This window comes from Ziziphus jujuba, chromosome 9 (assembly GCF_031755915.1).
Source record: "Ziziphus jujuba cultivar Dongzao chromosome 9, ASM3175591v1".
Classification (NCBI taxonomy): domain Eukaryota; kingdom Viridiplantae; phylum Streptophyta; class Magnoliopsida; order Rosales; family Rhamnaceae; genus Ziziphus; species Ziziphus jujuba.
Window position 1 is genome coordinate 20,238,780 of NC_083387.1, and position 20,805 is coordinate 20,259,584.

The following is a 20,805-nucleotide window of genomic DNA, read 5'->3' on the forward strand; positions in this document are numbered from 1 at the left end:
AAAAAAGGAAAATTTAAGAACGAATTTTTGTTTTTTGTTTCAAATACGATATGATCGGAATGAATCAAGAAGAACACAAAAACAAAATGCAAAGAAAAATGCAGCAACCCAAACGCAAAGAACAACGAAAGAAATCAAAGATGCAATTTCTAACCTAATGCTAAAAATTGCCCAAAAAAATAAAAAAACCAAGAAAAACAATGAAATAGAAGAAAAGAAATAGATAGATCAAACCTGTAATTAGAAACTAGCTCTGATACCAAATTGATACGAACCTAGGACGACCTGCTCCTAAACCCATGTCAAAGGCTGATTTAGACCGTCTAATTACAAGTTATCAATGGAAGACCTCGACTCGTTACCTGTATTTCAGCTAAGAACCCTCGTATGGTGAAGATGCCACAGTGCAAAATAACCTATTGATAAGTCGAATTTGAACTTCACAAGCAAAGCTCGAAAAAGTTCGATATAGTTCTTAGAGAACCAAGAGAATCACTCTCACTTTGAATCAAAATTGTAATCTGAATTTTATTCATGACTTGTATACCTTTAAATAGGCAAAATAAATTATAAAGCTTTCCTAAATTTGCTAAAAATAATTATGGAATAATTATGGACGAAAATTAGGTTTAGAAAATCTAATTTTGATAGGTTTAGAAAACCTAATGTGGTTGGGTTTAGAAAACCTAATTTATTTCCTAGTTTCCTAATAAAAATAGGAAAGTAATTTAAAAACCTAATAAAACTAAATTGGGAAAATAAAATAGGCAACATGCCAAAATCCAATGAAGACATAAAATAAAAACTAATATTTCCTAATTATTAAATTCAGCCAATGCCATGTAGGCGCATATCACTCTCCACGTGGCAAAAGTGCCATGTCACCATATGATGCCACATCACCATCCATATCATCAAATCATGCCACATCACCATATTGTTGGATTCCATGCATTAGGCTTTCTTTCATGTTGGCATCTTCTGTTCCAATCATATGGACTAAATTTTGTTCATCTTCAGTAACGAACTTCCTTCCTTGGGATGTGAACACCTCTTGGATTAAATCATTTAGTGCTTCTTTAAACCTCTTTGCTCTTGTCCTGATTATTTGTCTCGTAGAAATTTGAAGTAGCTTTGGACTCCATCTTGGCTCTGGACTCCATCTTGTGGTGCTCCTGATCATGTCCTCATCAATTTCTCCATAAGGGAATGGGAATGTTTGAAGGAAGAATGATCTTCAGGACAAATGTAGAGGAGTTTTTATTGGATTTCCCTTTAGTCTAAAGGTACTTTTTGAGATAATGAATATAATTTTGGCATTTATACAAATGATTTGAACTTGTTATGGAACTTAAGTCCTCTGGGAAGGATTCATTGCTTTCTTGCTTGGGAATATACATCTATCCCAATGAAGGTGTATATAATACAATCAATAAAGAACTTGATTCTAATTGGGTGTTTAGTAATCAAGCCTATGGTGAAGAGCTTATCATATGTAGCTTTAAATCATTCCTTGTGAAGAACTGAGAATTGTTTTGAAAGGATGTATGGATTTATTGTGGTTTTGTAGGCTTCTTTTGTCCATATAAGCAATGGCTTCAATTGTTGTTGCATATATTTCTATAAGAACTTGTACTTCGACATTTGGTGTAGGTATTATACTCATGCTAAGTGCTTTCTTAACAAGCCTTTCTTTTATTAGTGTAGCCATGAATGTAACAAACTCTTCTTCTTCACTATCTATGTCCAAGCCCAAGGAAAATAATTTTACAAACAGATGCCAATGATCTACTTAGGGTGCTATTCTAATTGAAAAGATCGAAGGACATTGTCATTATTATGGCTATGCTAATGGACAATTTAAGCCAACTAAGCATCACTACCACACAGTTTACAAAGAAATCTTACCTGTGAAGTATGGAATCCAAAAGTTTGAATTTCACTTGATTGGATATAGATTTTATATAAAGATGGACAACTCATCAGTCCTAAGAGTTTTGGAATTTAGAAATAAAGTCATTCTGGAATTCAAAAATAAGGTCCTTCTCAAGCCTTCACTTGTTGAGATTGAATGATTGGTTTATAAAGTATGATTTTGAAGTATCGCATATAAAAAGACATCATAACATTTTGGTAGATATGCTATCTAGAAAACCTAAGTCCATTGATATTGTATCCAACTTCGCTGTATTTTTTTTGTTGCTCATGGCTTAATCATCCACTTCTCTTCCATAACCTTTAACTTAAAAGCTTTGTCCTTGAAGTCTCACCAATCCTTTAGCTTTTAAGCATATCAAGCATTTTGCTAAAGATCATTTGTTTTTTTCCTTACAAGAATCTTACAAGATCCAAAACCACAGACTTAGTCTTTGATCCAATTTTACATTTTTTCCTACCCTACAATTTTAACCTAAAAACTATTTTTAATAAAGATGATTTATGGTTTTTATTATGTGACACTGTTTTGCACACCGTATCTCTATTTTTCAACCCTATTGATTTCCTTAAACATCAACAAGATGACTCTAAGGCTGAATCCCTAATTTGGACCTTTCTAGAATGATTCCAACCCATTTCCTATTAAATAAAACAAGTCAAAAAGATAATGGGAGAAAATAACCTTTGGAAAATATCTACAAAAGATGCTTAAAAGGTCATGTCCATTTTCACGATAAATAGGCCATATTTCTATAACCACATTGCCAACCCGTTTTAATTTCAAAATATCGCCTTTGAATGGACTACAACTTTTGAGATACCTTAATCTACAATCAAAGCATCATTAGTTAAGTTTATTTGTGAACTTAAGAGCTATGATCCTCTTTCTCAAGATGATATAATCATAACACAAGTTGGCGACGTGCTAGATGAAGTGGCTGTTCCAAGGATTCCAAGTCTTTTGACAATTCCATAATCAGATCTCATACCAATAGAGATATCCATGGAACAATATTTTTTGTATGCTATTCAAGATTCTCAGATGAACATGAATAGATCTAAGTGACTCACCCTTATGATATAGAGATAGACCGCTTCCTTATATGCAAAAATCATCTACCGACCTTTGGTAGGCTAATCTGTATGATTCCTTCATCAACTTTAAAGATTACATCAATTAAAACTTATCCTCATCACAAAATAGCTTAGGTTAAGATAGTATTGATCGTCTTCTACAAATATTTTATGTGTTCACGTATAAAGCAGGTTCCTCTTCTTATTACTATATGTATGAGTTATAAAAGCATATTCCTCTCCTTTAGGTTGGGTTGTTACTTTCTTCTTCCTTAGTCTTTATAAGGAGAAGTTTTCCTTTGTTTTCAAACATCAGAAAATCAATAATATTTTTGTTAAAACATGAGTTTTTAAATTTCTTCTTCTTTCTTAAAAGCCTGTACCCTTATCATAATACCAAATGTGCTTTGAATGCCAGTATACTCTAAGATTACCTTATTATGAGGATTTTGCCTATCTGTAAACATAAGATGCTCTCATAAATATGTTATTACCCTATTATAATTTAAATGACTAACCATAAGGGAGGCTTTGAGACTAGGAAATATCTTTTAAGTCTTGGCTATAAATTGGTTCGTCATTTCAATCTAGAAAGAAAGCAAGGGTGGTAGTACAAAAATTTTAAACAAATATAGAATACATTTTGGAGATTTTAAATCATGATATAATTCGATAAGATGAATTTCAAATATATAAGACTATCGATGACCTTAAAACAAAAATATAATCAAATTAATCATTTTTTTCAAATTGAGGATCATTGTTGGAGAAAATAAATTCAACTAAATTTATATCGGAGAAATAGAAAATGATCTAAAAATTTAGAAGGATGTATTCAATTTAGAATTTGGAGGAGTTTAAAAGTGTTTAAAAGTTTAGAAATATTTGATTTAGATTTTAAAGCTTGCATATAAGTCTAATGATATTAAATTTAGATTTTAATGTATTTTATAAAAGTTCATTAAACTCTATGTGTATTCAGTTAGAAATTTGTACAATTATGTAAAATCTACAGATATTTAAAAAATTATTAATTTTAAAATATTTCAAAAAATAATGGATTTTAATAGATTTGAAAAAATTTTAAAAGTAAAATTATAAAGAAAATTATTAATATAAATTCAATCTTAACCTCAAGGATTTTATTGAATTCTTATAAATTTTTTATTGAGTTTATAAAATTTTATATTAATCTATCAAATATTTTAAATTTTATAATTCATTTTAAATCTATTAAATTCTAAATTAAATATAGATTCTATAATTTACTTTAAATCTATTAAACTATAATTGAATACACATTCTTTATATTTCTTGCATGCTTTTTCAATTAGACTCTTTAATTTATAACATTTTTGGGATCATAATTCAAAAAGCTATAAGGGTAGAACCTCAAGGGACAAAACTAGGTCCATAAGATAGAAAGGCTGTAAACAAGTTTGCAAATGAGCCCCTCCAATTCATCATTTTTCTAATTCCCTCCCCAAAAGAATAATCAAATCACTGTTTCTTCCATTTTCCATGTCGACTTTTCTGTAACCCCGACCTCCTTCTTCTGCTTCTTCTTCTTCTTCTTCTTCTCCTCCTCCTCAGCCTCTCTAAACCCCTCACAACTAATCTCACCCCAGGTTGCACCAATACTCCCTACACCCGAATGGCCCGTCGAGCCCTTCCGATCTTCAAACAACTCACTTGCCGTTCCTCACCGACGTCCTTCGCTGTAAAACCGGACCCGAACACCCGATTCGTCACGTACATGCCTCGGCCCGGGGACGGAGCTCCACGCCCCGTGACCCTAATCCCTGGAGACGGAATCGGGCCGCTGGTGACCAACGCGGTGGAGCAAGTGATGGAGGCGATGCACGCGCCGGTTTACTTCGAGCGGTACGATGTCCATGGCGATATGCAGCGGGTCCCGCCGGAGGTCCTGGATTCGATCCGGAAGAACAAGGTGTGCCTGAAGGGAGGGCTGAGGACTCCGGTGGGCGGTGGTGTGAACTCGCTCAACGTGCAGCTGAGGAAGGAGCTCGACTTGTACGCTTCGCTGGTCAATTGTTTCAACCTTCCCGGTTTGCCCACGCGCCATGAGAACGTGGATATCGTGGTGATCAGGGAGAACACTGAGGGAGAGTATTCGGGACTCGAGCACGAGGTCGTTCCCGGCGTCGTTGAGAGCCTTAAGGTAATGATTATGAGCTTTCCTCCGAAAATGTTGCATTTGTTTTTGTTCTTTGATTGCTTTTTCTGTGCTTTTTTTTTTTTTTAATATATTTTTTGGAGGGGTTGGTTAATTGAAACTTTTAGGGATTGAGTTTGCTGTAATGGAAATGCTATTGATGGGCTATTGGTATTTCTGTTTGTTTATGTGCAACAGTGAAGCTTTTGATGTTAGATTGGTTAATGGTATTGGGTGATGAAAAATGAAACTAATCTTTGGGGGAATTTATCAGTTAGGAAGTATGTTAAGCTATATATCTTAGAGGAGAAGTAATGACATGATAGAATAGTTTAATTTCTGGAGCTCCGAGCTACGAGTTCCATAGTTATGTTTCGTGAGTGGGCTGTTCCAACTTCTGTAAAGCCTGCTTATTGCAGCTTAATTGGCAATCCCTTAACCAATCCAATTCAGTTTCTCTAAACTACATTTTAAATTATGGGATTATCCTGATCATTGATATATTTTAGTTTATCTAAAAATAATAAACTAAATTTACTTTATGCTGGTGAAGTCACTTCGTCATTATTTGTTGATTGCTATACCTATTGGTGAAAAATGCTTCTGAGAATTATGGGGCTTTTAGTTTTATATGATGTAAAATTTGTAAAGTTCATAGGCAGTAACAGAGCACAATGATTGAAGCCATGTTCTTAAGATTGTCATGTATATGGTAATTACTCTTTGTAGAAATTACATCTTTTCCTAAATCTTGCTGTTGGATTGGGATTGCTTGCTTTATTACTAGTGGCTGAGACCTTTTCGTTACCTGTAAAACCTTTCTATGCCTTAGGATGTTTTGGTTTGGGTCCTGCTGCCATCCATGTGGTTTGAGCACCCACATGACATTGGAATTGAGCCTTCTTTTTCATGAATCTACAGGAGAATGCTTTCCACATTTCTAGGGGAGATGTTGTCAATAACTCTTGAATAGTAGATATTAATTTGTTTACTCTGTAACACTAAACAGTTATTGGTGGTGTTGATATAATCTAGTTTGTGTACCTCCACTGGTTCCATGTATCTTTCCCATGGTACTTATGGCATCGTTCTTTCCTACATTTTAGTCCTATATTATTTATATCTCAAACTTTTGATAGAGAGCTTCTCATTCCACTATTACTATATCATGGTATATCATTGAAAGGTTTTAATTAGGTGCCAAATTCATACTAATTGTATTTTCTGTAAACTTTATACATGCCTAAAGTATGTTTTAATGCTGGGAGCAAGGAAGCTTTTTCATATGGATGCATTCCTTTATGCAACCAACCTTCCCTATGCCGTGATGGATATATGAAGGTCCATTTTTTTTTAATTCCATCACAGATCAAACCTGGTTGAGTGGTTAGGTTCTAATATTACTTTGTTGTGATATAGCTTTATTTATATTGTTAAAGCTATAGAATATGGCATATATTAGTCCAGAAAGTCAAATGATAAAATGGAAAGCAAAAACCCCTAAATTTATAACATTTATGTCTTAAGCAAAACAGAAAGCAGAAATTTTTACCAAACAGAAAGCATCCTTCATCTAGCATATTTATTTGTTGACCTATTGGAAGTTTTCTAGGCCTTTTGTGGCTGACAAGAGATGGCTGAACTATTTCATTAAGATGCTGAATGTTGCTTCAATATATTTTTAGAATTTAAGCATGCAAGATGTAGAAAACAGGAATTGTGCAGGCTCGAGGAAAGAGAATGAGGGGAAGGAAGAGAGAGGGGGGAAGAGAGAAAAAGTGACGACAATTAGAAGGTGATGATAAGTAGTGAGAAAACAAGGAGGAGGAATCATGTGCTTTATTTATTTTGTCTATTGTCTGAAAGAACACTATTTTATGCATAATACACCCAAGAGGAAACCAAATAAACTAAAACCTCCACTTAATATAAACTCTATAAAATCCTGTATTGATGAAAATTCTCATAATACATAATGATTTAATAAGGTAAATCATTGTTCCACATCATTCTCCCCGGTTTGAATAGCTCAATTTGGCAAGTTAAAAGCTTGTGGAATGGCTGGAATTTTTGGTGCGATGAACTTAAAGGATATCTTCATTCATAATGAATGAAACTGACATCCAACATGCAACATGATTTGATTGGGATTGTTATTTTACTCATAAAGAGCATAATATGAAAATATGTCACTGGAGAGGATAAAAATCTGATTGATAAACTCAACATAAGGATTTGTCAAGTTACACAGATAGCGGTAGCAAATGAACAGATTTGTGAGATGTTGTTGTACCTCTAAAAGGAACCTTTCTAAGCACCAAAGTAGGCTTCCAGAGTCCTTATTGTCTTCTATAAAGAATGATGACATAATATTCTAATTTTAGCAAGCCAAATAGGTATGCAATAGGTTTAATATGAAAGCTTGGACAAGATAACCCAAAAGATTTGAACAAATAATTTCCAATTAGATAATTAGGTGATATATATATGTGTAGAAATTCTATGGTGTGGATATCTGCATCATAAAAATATGCGGATACAGTTGAAAATAAAAACTATGGAAATCAAAGACTATTGTCGACAATAGTCTTTTGTGTTTGTATCGTGTCTATATCCACACGATTTTGTAGTGCAGACATCCGCACCATAGAAACACATGATTTTATTGTGCGCATGTCTGCACCATATAAGCACTAATATATATATATATATATATGTAAAATAAACTCTTGTACAACACTTAACTAAAATTGAACTCCATAGGCTGGGATGGAAGGAAGAATTAATTGAAGAGGGCTTTTTGGATCACCTGATTCAGTGAGAACAAGTATGAGATCACCTTTGACTGTAGTAGGAGTGGTTGGGTCATCACTCTTTGAAATTAGGATTAGGCTTGGGTGACTTAAACATGTCAAACTTCTTATATTCAAATTTCTTTGATAATGGGAGTTAACTCAGCTTAACCAATTCTTCTTCTTGGTTGATTGACTATACAAATTCATGTGTTTGGTAGCTTGACTCTGTGGATTGAATCCTTTATTTGTGGTTTGACAAATGATCATTCATAAAGAGGTAAATGTCACTTGGTTGAGCATCCATAGGAATATAACAACCTTTGGTTTTTTTGGCGTCACAAAAATTCATTGTTGACTGTAGTTATTCTTCATAGCTTGAGTTCATTTTCTGCAATCTTCAGAGTTCTCTTCATAAGCTTCCGATAGTGCTTCAGGAAAATTTAACACGACTCATTCTCATGAATCCATTCAATTGATGAATCGAAATATAACAAGGGGGTGGTTTTCTCCGAGGTCACATTTCTTCATAGGACCATTAGAATAGAAGAAAAGATCAGTAACACCTAAAAGGTTGTTGAACCAAATCCATCCAATGACTTAAAAAATAGTGTGCATAAGAGAATGAGTGATACTTCACTTTAAGGATGTACCACATTTCACTCCAAGAGGTAATGAGTATTTTACCTATTTTTAGAGTAAAACACAAAACTTCATAAATAATTGCATGTTGAATTAATTAGTTTTAAACTTCATAAAAATAATTGCATGTTGAATTAATTAGTCTTCTTTGCATGGCATATAAATTGGCTATTGGGCAAATTATGTTGGGCCCCACCATCTCTGGAAATAAAAATAGCAAAAAGAGGAGATCAAAGAGAAAAATGGGATGAGTTATAGAAAAACATTATCAGAGAGAAGACATCGAGAGAGGAATCATGTGTCTTATTCAGTAATCAAGTTTTTTTATCTGGGGGTTAGGAAGAATGCTATTATTGAAGTAAAGAAATCTAATATAATACGAAAACTAAATAAGACCAAATCATTTAAAATCCCCAAATTAATATGAACTCTAAAATCATAAATGATAGCTATCATAAACATTGAATTATTTACATCATAAATGATAGCTATCATAAACATTGAATTATTTACATTTTACCTCCACAAACTATACAGAGCGTCTCATTTTTTCCCCAAAAATTACAAAGGCCATCATGTATTGCCCTTGTGCTAGGGTTTTTTTTATTAGATTAGTAGTATCTTGCAATCTTGTGAGATCAATCTGATGAAACAGTTATGTGCATCACATAAGAATGAAATAGAAATAGAAGAGGTTCTTATAAATAATTACATGAAAGTGTGCATAGTGAATTTCATTAAATTTGATTGATGGAATTTCATGATTGGACCAGTTTGATATAAATATTGTGTAGGGGACAATCTGAGGCACTTGTGAGTTAGGGATCAAAGTGAAAAATATGTTATAGTTTGAGGTAGTTAATAGTGATTAACCCTTAACTAAACTAAACTACTAGTCTGCATCAGGGAAAGTGACTTAAGAACAAGAAATGATACAGGTGTTGTTTGTCTGTTTTGCAGTGTGCTTGATACACGGCCTATATTTGTCCATGATATTTTGTACGAACTGTTTCATAATATTTTTAACTGCTCATATAACATGTTGAAGGCCTAGGTAGATACTCATTGCTTTTAGATGTCAACATTATAGTATTTATGAAGTAATTCTAAATGGGGGTTTAGTATGAGCTCATGAGTTCGGCTAGTGAGGATCCATTCGTTCTCTAGATATGCATGTTAATAGTGTACCTAACAAAATGATAACTTGGAGTGGGCAGTCTAGTTTTTGGGAAACCATTAAAATTGTTATTTGGGGTAATATTATATAATAAAGCTACCATTATCCAAGTAAGGTTGGGGTCAAACCCATGCCCAGGTGGATGGTAATGGGTGTAATACTTCAAGTCACCTATTGCATATATATATATATATATATACTGATGCTGTATTTATAGTTTCCAATGTATATTTCATGTCAATTCAGGTTCTTTTGTATTACTTATGATACGTCCATTCTGCTAAATGTTATATTTCTTGTACTTTATTTATTTACTTTTTTGAGTTTTAGATTATATTTAATCTATCCCGCTAAAAGTGGCTATAAATTCTTGGTTCAACTCATCTGATGGCATCTACATGATTGAGCTCTGTGCACTATATTGATTCTTCTGCATGTATTTTCTTTTATCCCTCATACTTACCTTCACTTACATTTGCAAATAGTTAATGAGTAAATTTATTAATGATCCTTCTCCTAATTCTTTTTGGTTCAAGTGGTGTTTCCGTTTCTCATTTAGTCGTTTTGCTAGGTGATTACAAAGTTCTGCTCAGAGCGTATAGCAAAATATGCCTTTGAGTATGCCTACCTTAATAACAGGAAAAAGGTTACGGCTGTGCACAAAGCCAACATTATGAAACTTGCAGATGGTTTGTTTTTAGAATCTTGCCGGGAGGTTGCAACAAAATATCCCAGTATCAAGTACAACGAGATTATTGTAGACAATTGTTGCATGCAACTTGTATCGAAGCCTGAGCAATTTGACGTCATGGTATGTGAATTTAGTGTATGCTTTTAGCTTGACTATTTGATAACCCAGAAACTCTTTGGTTCCTAGGTAGAAAAGTCTAGCTGTTAGTTCTACCAACCAAAAAAAAAAAAAAAAAAAAAAAACACCAAGCTCAAAATAAAAAATAGAAAAAAAAAGAAAAGGAAAAAAAGAAGAAGAAATCTTAAGAGGCTGTACGGCTTGGCATGTTGTGCTGCAGCTGAAGCTTTTAGTTTCAGGTTATTCATATTTGTGAGGATTGGGTCTTCGCTTTGTTTCTTGTGAGATCCTCTGCTCTGGTTACATACCTTTTAAACTCAATATCACTGATGGAGGAGAAGTTATTTTTTTTTTTTTATTTGTTGAAATATGTGTAATTTTTCCATGAGTGTATAATAAGAAATGAACCATTGTCTTATTGACTCATAAGTTTTTCAGCTCTTAATAGAGCTTTGTGGGTGCTCAGTAGTTACATTACAAACTCCTATATTAAATGATTAACCACAAGGACCTCTCAATGTGCCAGCAAAAACTTCTAAAGGAATTCATTTTTCAATTTAAATGTTTGTGTGAATTCAATGTTATGGTTAGTGCTTCCACCTCTTTCCCTACCAATTGATGGAGGCTGCTTTATGTTTTCAGGTGACTCCTAACCTTTATGGCAATCTAGTTGCAAATACAGCAGCCGGTATTGCTGGAGGAACTGGTGTCATGCCAGGAGGTACCAAATTGCCATCAAGCATCCAATAAGTCCTAATATTATATGAAATTTGATTGTTATTTTAGTGGACAAAGAAAAATGCTGTTTCCATAAAATCCCTTAGAAATTCCAGTTTACAAATTCCACATGTTTGCTAAATTGGTATGCCATCCTTATCACTCTATTCCAAGCACTTATAAATTAGCATAAGGAGCATGATGCCCGGTCTCCATATATAGGTACAGCTTCCGCATAATTTCATAAACTAGTTTTTGTAAAATCCTTTGCATGTCTGCCGTTTGTCTAAAGAAATTTCTGCCTTGTGTTTTTACTGGATATGATGATAAAGTTGTACTGTCGATATTATAATAGTAATACTTGATCTCTTCACAAAATGAATTTGATTGTGAAGGAGAAAAGTTGCTCAACGTGACTGATCAAGTCTTGTTTGCCGTCAGTCCCTTTTGAGTGTTCCTCACAAAGTGTGTGGTAACTACAGGTAATGTGGGAGCTGATCATGCTGTGTTTGAGCAAGGTGCTTCTGCAGGAAATGTGGGAAACGAAAAGATAACAGATCAAAAGAAGGCAAATCCTGTGGCTTTACTCCTCTCTTCAGCCATGATGCTACGGCATCTCCAGTTTCCTTCATTTGCTGATCGACTTGAAACAGCGGTAAAACGTGTGATCTCCGAGGGCAAACACCGGACAAAGGATCTTGGTGGTGGCAGCACTACCCAAGAGGTTGTTGATGCTGTGATTGCTAATCTCGACTGATCGACTGGGAAATTGTCCATTGTTTTTATCTTGGCTATGGCTTTCAGCTATTCATTTCAAGCACAACGGGGTTTCTTCTATATCAATTTCAAATGATCAACTGCCTTGTCAGAAAGCCTAATATTTTTGCATTTTTGGAAATAATCTTTTTGATTTGATCTTACTGTCAGTGTTGTAATAAAATTTCGGCGTAAGAATCTAATTTTTAGAAAAAATTTAATTGGATGAAGGCGTTTGTTGTTTTTCTGCCAAAAGAAGAAGGTAGTCCTTTTCTGTCAATTTCTTCCATGTTTTGTATGCATCCTTTAATTTTCATTGAGCAATACAAATAAATGGAAACTAAAATGGTTGGCTCTTCTCACTTCTTTTGCTAAGATTGCTTTTAGTCTGCTACTGACTTAAGAATTGCTTTTAAATGTGAGGCTCATTCGGATTGAACAAATCCAGGGATCTGGGCTTCGAATCAGATAGAAGACATGAGGGTGAAGGTACGTGTATATAAAGTGCTGTCTTACACAGCGCCTTTTTTTTTTTTTTTACTACTTCTTTATACATCTTTTTTACATGAACTTTTGAAAATACTTAAGACAAAATACTTAGTTTTATATTATCAAATATTGTTTATATGTCCGGTAGATACCAACTTTTTCCTTTGTTTTGCCAGGAGATAGATCCAACTGAACAATATTAAAATTTTCAGTACACATCTACCGAGCCATATAGATGTCTTCGGTGAACTATAACGGAACATATTTTTGACATAGAATTAGGAAACTCTAATAAACTCAAATATAATATAATATATCCATAAACTTCATTTACTTATTTTAAATATAAATATATTCTATATATGAAGTTTAAAAATTCTCCAACCTTAAAACATATTTTTTGGAAAAGAAAAAAAAAAAAGATTTCTTCCGTTGTGCTACCGACGATCCTATAGCAATATTCTACCGTTAAACCCTTTTATTTTCTTTTCTTTTTTTAAAAATAAATTTGTTTAACATTAAAAGATTTTTGTTGATTTAACTTTTTCCATTTGCGGAGGTTTTCATATAAAGTTTTTTGACAAAGGTATTTAACAAATAATTTAGTCTTTTCAATTTATTTAATCCAAAGGTTCATATTTTCCATTTTAAAAGTCCTTAAATATCTTATATTGTATCCAAACAACATTTATTCTTTACTTATTAAATTATTTATTGCTTCCAAAATAAATTTTCACTTTTGTCAATCTCAATCATTTATCACTCCTTAATCTCCAATTCTTCAATATTTTTTTTCCCTTTTTATATGTTTTATTATTATTATTATTATTATTATTTTTTAAATAAATCCTTGTATTCTTAAAACCTCTCTACCATATACTACTTAAATAATTAAATGAAGTTGAAGAATCCTTTACAAGATCAACAAAAGACACACTTCTTTTATATATACAATAAACTTTTTTTTAGAAAAAAATTACATATAGTTTTTGGTGCCAAAAATCATTAAAGCTATGAAACTCTTCTTCATATATATACATATGTATTTGTTCTGGTGTGAAGAAAAAGAAATATTTATGTGTTAAAATTAGAGATTATAAATAATATAAGAGAGAAAAAAACAGTACTTAATTAGGAGAGAATGAAAAGTGATTTTAGCAGTAGCAAATAATTTAGGTAAACGATAAATGATGTTTAAGTATGGATATAAAACATTTAAATATTTTAAAAAGATAAATATGAACCTTAGATTAAATAAATCAAAAAACTTAGATTATTTGTTAAATATCTTTATCAAAAACTTTGTATAAGGAATGTTCTATATATATATATATAAATATATATATATTACAAAATTTGAACTGAAAATTAATGATCATAAGACAACTAGCAGTATGCATCTATTTTAGCCAATAAATAACAGATTTATTGATTCATCTCAGGGAAGACATTTCATGGAGTGTCTTTTACACAAATTTGTTTGGTAATGCTTTTCTAAAAGTGATTTTACTTTGTCGCACTTTCTAAATAAACAAGAATGTTACGTTTGGTTTAAAAAATGACTATTTCTAAAAATTAAGGATTAGTAATTTTTAGAAATAAAAAATATGGAATAAAATATTTATTTATAATTATTTAGTTTGGTAGAAAAATGACAAAAAAGTTAATATGAAACTAAAAAATTATCAGAGCTTAAAAAAAAAAGAACTTAAAATAGTATGTTTTGTATTCTTTTATTTTAAAAAATACTGAGCCTTTTAGAAGAAATAACAATTTCTTATTTTAAGGAATTAAGATTCCATAGGAATAGATAAAGCAAATTTTAAAAATTCAACAAAATAAAAAAATATCAAAATTTTAAAAATTATTATTCTATTCCACTATCTATTCCATAAACTAAATATATCCTAAGTTTTTGGTTAAAAACCATTAAAAGAAAATTTTATTGATAAAGTAACACTTCAAGAAGCACCTAAGAAGCACTTATACCACTCAAACAGACACTATTATTTCCTCTATCTAGGGCTGATCATAAGATATTAAGCGACCAATATAAAATTTAAAAAAGTGCTCCTTTTTCATTTCTTTTTCTTTTTTATTATAAACTACTTTCTTCTATTTAGAAACATGAATATAGAACAAATATTAATAAATTTAGTCTAAATCTTGTAATTCTTTAACAATGACTCTATCAAGAGCACATGCGAATGTATTAAGCTCTTCAATTTTTATCTTTTTCTTTCGCTTTTCATATCCAGGCAATCGTTCTTTAGGATAAATTTTAAGTTTTTATGGCCCCAAAAAAAAAAAAAAAAAAACAAATTTTAAGTTTTTATAAACTAATTTTATCTATTTAGAAATGTGAACATAGAACAAATAATAATAAATTTAGTCTAAATTTTGTGAATCTTTAACAATCAATCTATGAAGAGCAAATGAGAATGTATTGAAGTCTTCAATTTTTATCTTTTTCTTTCGTTTTTCATAACCAGGTAATCATTCTTTAGGATAAATTTTAAGTTTTTATGGCAAAAAATAAAAAATAAAGAAAATAATGAAGTAATGAAACACAACGGTTGCGTATGTATAAATTTTTCCCCACAGTAAAAGGGTGGTGTTGCCTCACATATATGGGTTCGGTTAGAGCTAATGTGGTAGACAAATGACAAGCTATAATAAATAATAATAAGTGACAAATTGAAAATAAAAAGCTATCACTTAGCCTTAGGGTTGGCTTTAATCAAAAGCATCTCTAACAGATTTTTTAGAAGTTTTTATTTCTCTATTTTAAAGAGGCACACCAGTTTTTTATAACTCAATAGGCTAGTGGGGCTTGGCTTTCCAAACGTGGAAAATCAAATTCACTTTCTACTTTCTATACGAAGTTTTAAATAAATTTATTTACTGTTCCTATAAAGTTTAATGCACAATTAATATTTTTATTTAATTATATATATATATATATATATAAGAACACTTTGTTGTAATTGGATGTTGTAATAAAAAAAAGTAATTATTTTATTAGAAAATAAAAAATGAAGAGTAATGATAAAGAGTTGTGTTGGAGTTGGATTCAAAAAAAGGAGAAACTTTTTATATTGTTAGCTTTTCTAAAATACTCTTTATTTTTAAGATTATGCTTTTTAAAAGCATTATGAGATGACCCAAAAAAAAAAGAAAAGGAGGGAAGAAATGTGAAAGACGACAAGGGTTTGGTTATGAGGTTGAAATAAAAATGACTAAAACCACGTCATGTTGATAAAAAAAGTTTACTAGCGCCAAATCCTTTCGTCCCAATTGATATAATAGCAGCACTGCTAGCGGTTACTAAAGATAAAACTATATATATATTTTTTCATCTCAAACTAACAAAGGTGGGAATGCTCCGACCAATCTCTCATCTACATAGATGTGACAAGCATTATTTTTCATTGTTATTTATATTCAATGATGTATTTCTGATAATTTATTTGTTCGTCACTAGCTATCACCTACCATAAATGAAATTGTATCATCGCTGTTGTTTTGTATGAGTCACAACAAACATTTTATGATGCATTCCTATTTGTTGCCAATATATCCATATTTCGCTAGTTGCAATGATTGGTTTTGTCACAAAAAACATTACATTTTGCTAGTTGTTGCTATTAGGCCATTTTGCACCAATAAAATTTTTAGCTAGAGATTTTCATCGCTTGTCTTTGCTATCTTCACAAACAGTGGTTTATTGAGACAAAATAAAAATTCGCTAAAAACTTATTGTAAAAGTACAATTTTATTGTAGTTCCATCTAGATTTAAAAAATGACTGATTTAACACCTTCAAAGTTAATTATAGTCAGAAAATTAATGTTTATTATTGATTATTGTCTAAGTTGACTTATAAAATGTCCCTTTTTACTTTTATGTAGATTTGACAACGTATCGTGTTGAATTTTATTAGTCCAAATACTATTCGTTAAGCTTTCGTGTGGAAATAGGTAAATTCAAATCCATTCGTTAAATTATTGTGTAACCCGTTACCCAACCCATTAACCCATGAAAAATATATTGAAAATTTAAATTTGACATAGTTTTCGAATAAATTTTTAGAAAAAACTTACAAAGAGACTTATTTGTTTTTCGATTTTTTTAAAAATTAAATTGAAAAAGAACAAATTATTACATGTTTAACAATAAATTAAGTAATTTTAATATTATGAAACTTGTTTAGTTACAAAAATACCCATTTTTAATGAGTCTAGTGGGTTTATTATGTATTATCATGTTTTATCCGTTAAAACCTATTAATTTATTGGGTTTTATTGGATGACATTGATATGAATCCGACATGATATCGTCAACCCAAACCCATAAATTATCGTGTGGGTATTGTGTTATCTTGTGGTGTGAGATTTTACCAAGATTACTCTTATGTGTTGAACCTTTATTTTATTTTATTTTTTACTTTATTTTATATAACACTATATATTAAAAAAATATTATTTTTGGTAGTTTTTCTATTGAAGACATCACATATATACAATATCTAGTAAATCATTTACATTTTAAATACATTGTTATAAAGTAAACTATAAAATTTAATATTTACTTTTATACATACGTAAAATAGATTTTTAATACCACCCAAAAACCAAAAAAAAAAAAAAGAAAAAAAAAAGAGAAGATTTTTAATAAGTAAATAAGATCCCAAAAACAAATTAGTAAAGTAAATAATTTTTTTTAACTATAGTTAATTTAAGATTAAAAAAAACTGTTAATTAATTTCATGGATGCTAGAGTCCTTAAATTGTTCTTTCATTTCTTGTCCTAACACTCTGTTCGGTTCTTTTCTCTCTATGCTCAGGTAGGGTTTTTCTCTCGTGTTCTACGAGTTTTGAAATTATTTCTTGCTGTTTCTTTCTGCCTTACAAGAAAATGAAATTATGTTTAGTAAATGATTGCAACTTACATAAGAGGAAAGTGACTAAGATCTTGGTAGGTAAATACATGAAGAACTGCCTTCTTGCACAAGTTTTCATGAAAAATTGATTGAATAATAAATGATTCTATGGATTTGATGAAGTCTCATTGGAAACTTCAAGTCATGTATTGTTTAAAGAAATTCGTGATGACCTCCTTGAGTGTCAATTTTCTTCTGTTAAGTATAAGCAATTGGTTATTGAAGGATTTCCATGGCACTTTGATAAATCTTTGGTGTTATTGAGGAAAGTTGATCACAAAACTTTGCCACATCAAATTTTGCTTTTACATCCTTATTTTGGGTAAAGTTCATAATCATCCACTTACTGGGATGAATATAGATGTTGGAATATCGATCCGTAAGAAACTGATCACTTTGGTTAGTGTGGATTCCAATGAAGACGGCACATGCAGGGGGTAAGATTTTACATTTAAGGGTGTCTATTGATATCCTTAAGCCATTAAGAAGGGGTATGAAGATCCAATTGGAAGATGGTGATGGTGATGTTTTTTGGGTTAAATTTTAATATGAAAGGTTGCCAGGAAGTTTTTTTTGTTTTTTTTTTTTTTGGGGAAAACTGGGGCATATTCAGAAAGATTTTAATCTTGAAGATGCTTTATTTGATAAATAATACGGTCCATGGTCGCATGTAGGAAGTTCTATTTCTGGCAATTTGAAATCGACACTTGTGTTTAGTAGTACGAAAAATTCTGAACTGTTAGACGTGGCTCTGAAGGTTCCTAATAATTCTAAGGTAGCATTGAAAGTTCAAAGTGATAAGGAAAATATTGATGGTGCTATTCCGGTTGCAAATGTGACAACTAAGGTTAAGCATTAAGGAATTGAAGAGGAGGTTAATACAGGGGACCTTGAGAAATTTGGTGCTGATACTGTTGTTATGGATATCAGCTTTTCTTCCTTGACTAGTGATGGTTCTGAGAGATTAGATGGTGTGAATTGTAGTTTACTTCTAAATGGTGGTGTTGGTTATGTGCTTATTGATAAAACTGATAGTTTTATGCGTACAAAACCTTTGGATGTTCGTGATAAAGGTAAGGAGGTTATATAGTTTAATGACTCTGCTAGACCTTCTGAACATATTGGAAACGACTAGCTTGAAATTCAAATAAGAGTAATGTTGTGGAATTCAGAGAACTAAGAACAACAACAGTAAAGAACACACAACACCATTTAACGAGGTTCGGCCAAAGAATGCCTACGTCCTCGTGCTCAGGTTCTCTGAGCTTCTGCTATTTTATTATCTGTTGAGGAAATTACAAGCTTGCAGGTTCTACAATGGTGATTCACACAGAGAACACCCAAAAACCAACCTGTTAGCCCTTTGTACACCCTTTCTCAGATTATTCACAAAGAAACTTCAATTACCCTTACAGAACTCTTTTAGGAATTGAAACAACAAAGAAAGAACAGATCTTTCTCTCACAAACCCAGAAAATCAACTCACAAAGAAGGTTCTACAACTTTGAATTTTTCTACTCTCCACGAAGAAGAAGAAGTAGTTAAAATCTGGTGTGTATTAAATAGCCTTTTAACCCCCTGTTATAACCAACCTAACCACTGTACCTGCATTGCACGTGTTTCAGTTAATTAAAACAAACTTCAAAACGTTGTCGTTCCCTTTTGAAGTACTTAGGCCCATCAAAGAAACGCTGTCGTTCCATCCTCTTCTTTCTTTATCTGAGAACACAGGTTCAATCTCTGAAGCATAGCTGGAATTTATTTCCTCAGCTCTTGAGGATTAATTCCTCACAAGTAATAGTAGTTCACAAGGAGCTTCTAAGCAATCAAGCAAACAAGGTTCTAATAAGGGAGATGGTAATGGCAAGATGAGTTCTAAATGGGTGAGGATGGATATTGAGAGTTTTAATTTGCCTCAAGAACACATGGTGGGAAGTGCTTGTCATCCCTACCGCGGGCAATGAAAATTCTTAGTTGGAATGTTCATGGGCTTGGGAATCCATGAACATATAGAGCATTGGTTAAAATGCTCAAAGAAGAAGCAAATGTTGTGTATTTGATGGAGAGGCCGATGGCTAATAAATTGGAAAATTTGAAAGTTCGTACAAAAATGGAAGGTTGTTTTGGGGTTGATAGGATTGGCTAGGGGAGTGGCCTCATTTTATTATGGAATGTTATAATTGATTTAAAAATTATTAATCTTATTTATATATTATACGAAGAAATATTTTACTGAAAGACTAAGTCTAAGTTGTTTTTAACGTTGTAATTCAGTTTTTTAGTTGAATTGGATTTTGTTAGTATATTAATTCCTACAAGACAGTACTTTTTAACATATATATTAAATAAAAGTCAGTTTTCTATTTTATCTACTAGTAATGTATGTGTTAGTTTATATATCTATTAACGTAAAAAAAAAAAAAATTGGTTTCTAACGTTAATTTTTCTTGTTATTAAATTACAAAAAATTATTAATTTTATTCTTAAAAATCATCCAATCCATAACAATCTTTTACTCAAGCTCTATAAATGGGAGCTGTCTTTCCCATTTGGAAACACATAATAATAGAAAGTCAATTATTCTCTCTTCTTCTCTCTAAATACTCCTCTCAAATCCTTCATATTATCTTATTATTATTATAAAAATTATTTTACTACTACCAAATATATTTTAGTATATATATGTGTATATTTTGAGCATTAAAGGTGTTCTAGGAGTTCGTGGGAATTTTTAGCTGCACACAAGATTTTTGAAGGATCGTTGTATCTTGGAAGAGGAATGTTAGAAAACCCAGTGCAGAAGTGGGCGTATCTTCCCTAAGGATAGTGTATTTGTACGCCTCGATCCAAATAAACAGGCTATCCTAAATCTGAATAATTGTTTATTATTTTATTATTGTTGTTTGGTATTTGGTACTTGTAATTGTGATTCAATTTTACTACTTGTTTTATTTCCAACATTCTTAGAGAAATAGTCTAATAGGAATTTTGTTTTCATAGCATTTTATTTTACTATGGCATCTATTGATTCTGTTTTTTGCAAACCTAAGCTATTTTCTAGTCAAAATTTCAAATGTTGGCAACAACATATGAAATTTTGGCTCATTACTGTGGGTCTTTATTCTGTTATTTTTAAATCTTCAAATGGAAAAAAATTTTTTTTTTTAAAACTATTGGTTCTTCTAAACCTGTTTGATCTTTAGATACTGATAAGGATTCTAGTAAAGATTCTTAAATTGTTTCTGCTGATGATGATTTTGATGAAAAAGATATGCTATGCCATGGTAGAATTTTG

General features: G+C 31.5%; 1 protein-coding gene across 2 annotated transcripts; it reads left to right on the forward strand.

The window, feature by feature from the left end:
• Positions 1-4,445: 4,445 nt before the first annotated feature.
• LOC107427207 (isocitrate dehydrogenase [NAD] regulatory subunit 1, mitochondrial) lies at positions 4,446-12,442 on the forward strand. 2 transcript variants are annotated; one of them, XM_025077370.3, is made up of 4 exons: positions 4,446-5,194; positions 10,383-10,610; positions 11,250-11,328; positions 11,807-12,442. In XM_025077370.3, the coding sequence occupies exons 1-4, from the start codon at positions 4,667-4,669 to the stop codon at positions 12,079-12,081; spliced, it is 1,110 nt and encodes a 369-aa protein (XP_024933138.1). In that variant the 5' UTR covers positions 4,446-4,666; the 3' UTR covers positions 12,082-12,442. The 2 variants fall into 2 exon arrangements, with proteins under 2 accessions (XP_024933138.1, XP_015893060.1); XM_016037574.4 differs by having other exon boundaries at positions 4,450-5,194; positions 10,371-10,610.
• Positions 12,443-20,805: the final 8,363 nt, after the last annotated feature.

Bases quoted from the DNA above. Each gene is read 5' to 3' on its own strand.
- LOC107427207 (XM_016037574.4), top strand. From the start codon at position 4,667: ATGGCCCGTCGAGCCCTTCCGATCTTCAAACAACTCACTTGCCGTTCC. The intron at 5,195-10,370 runs GTAATGATTATG...TCGTTTTGCTAG, and splicing joins GCGTCGTTGAGAGCCTTAAG to GTGATTACAAAGTTCTGCTC. The intron at 10,611-11,249 runs GTATGTGAATTT...TTATGTTTTCAG, and splicing joins CTGAGCAATTTGACGTCATG to GTGACTCCTAACCTTTATGG.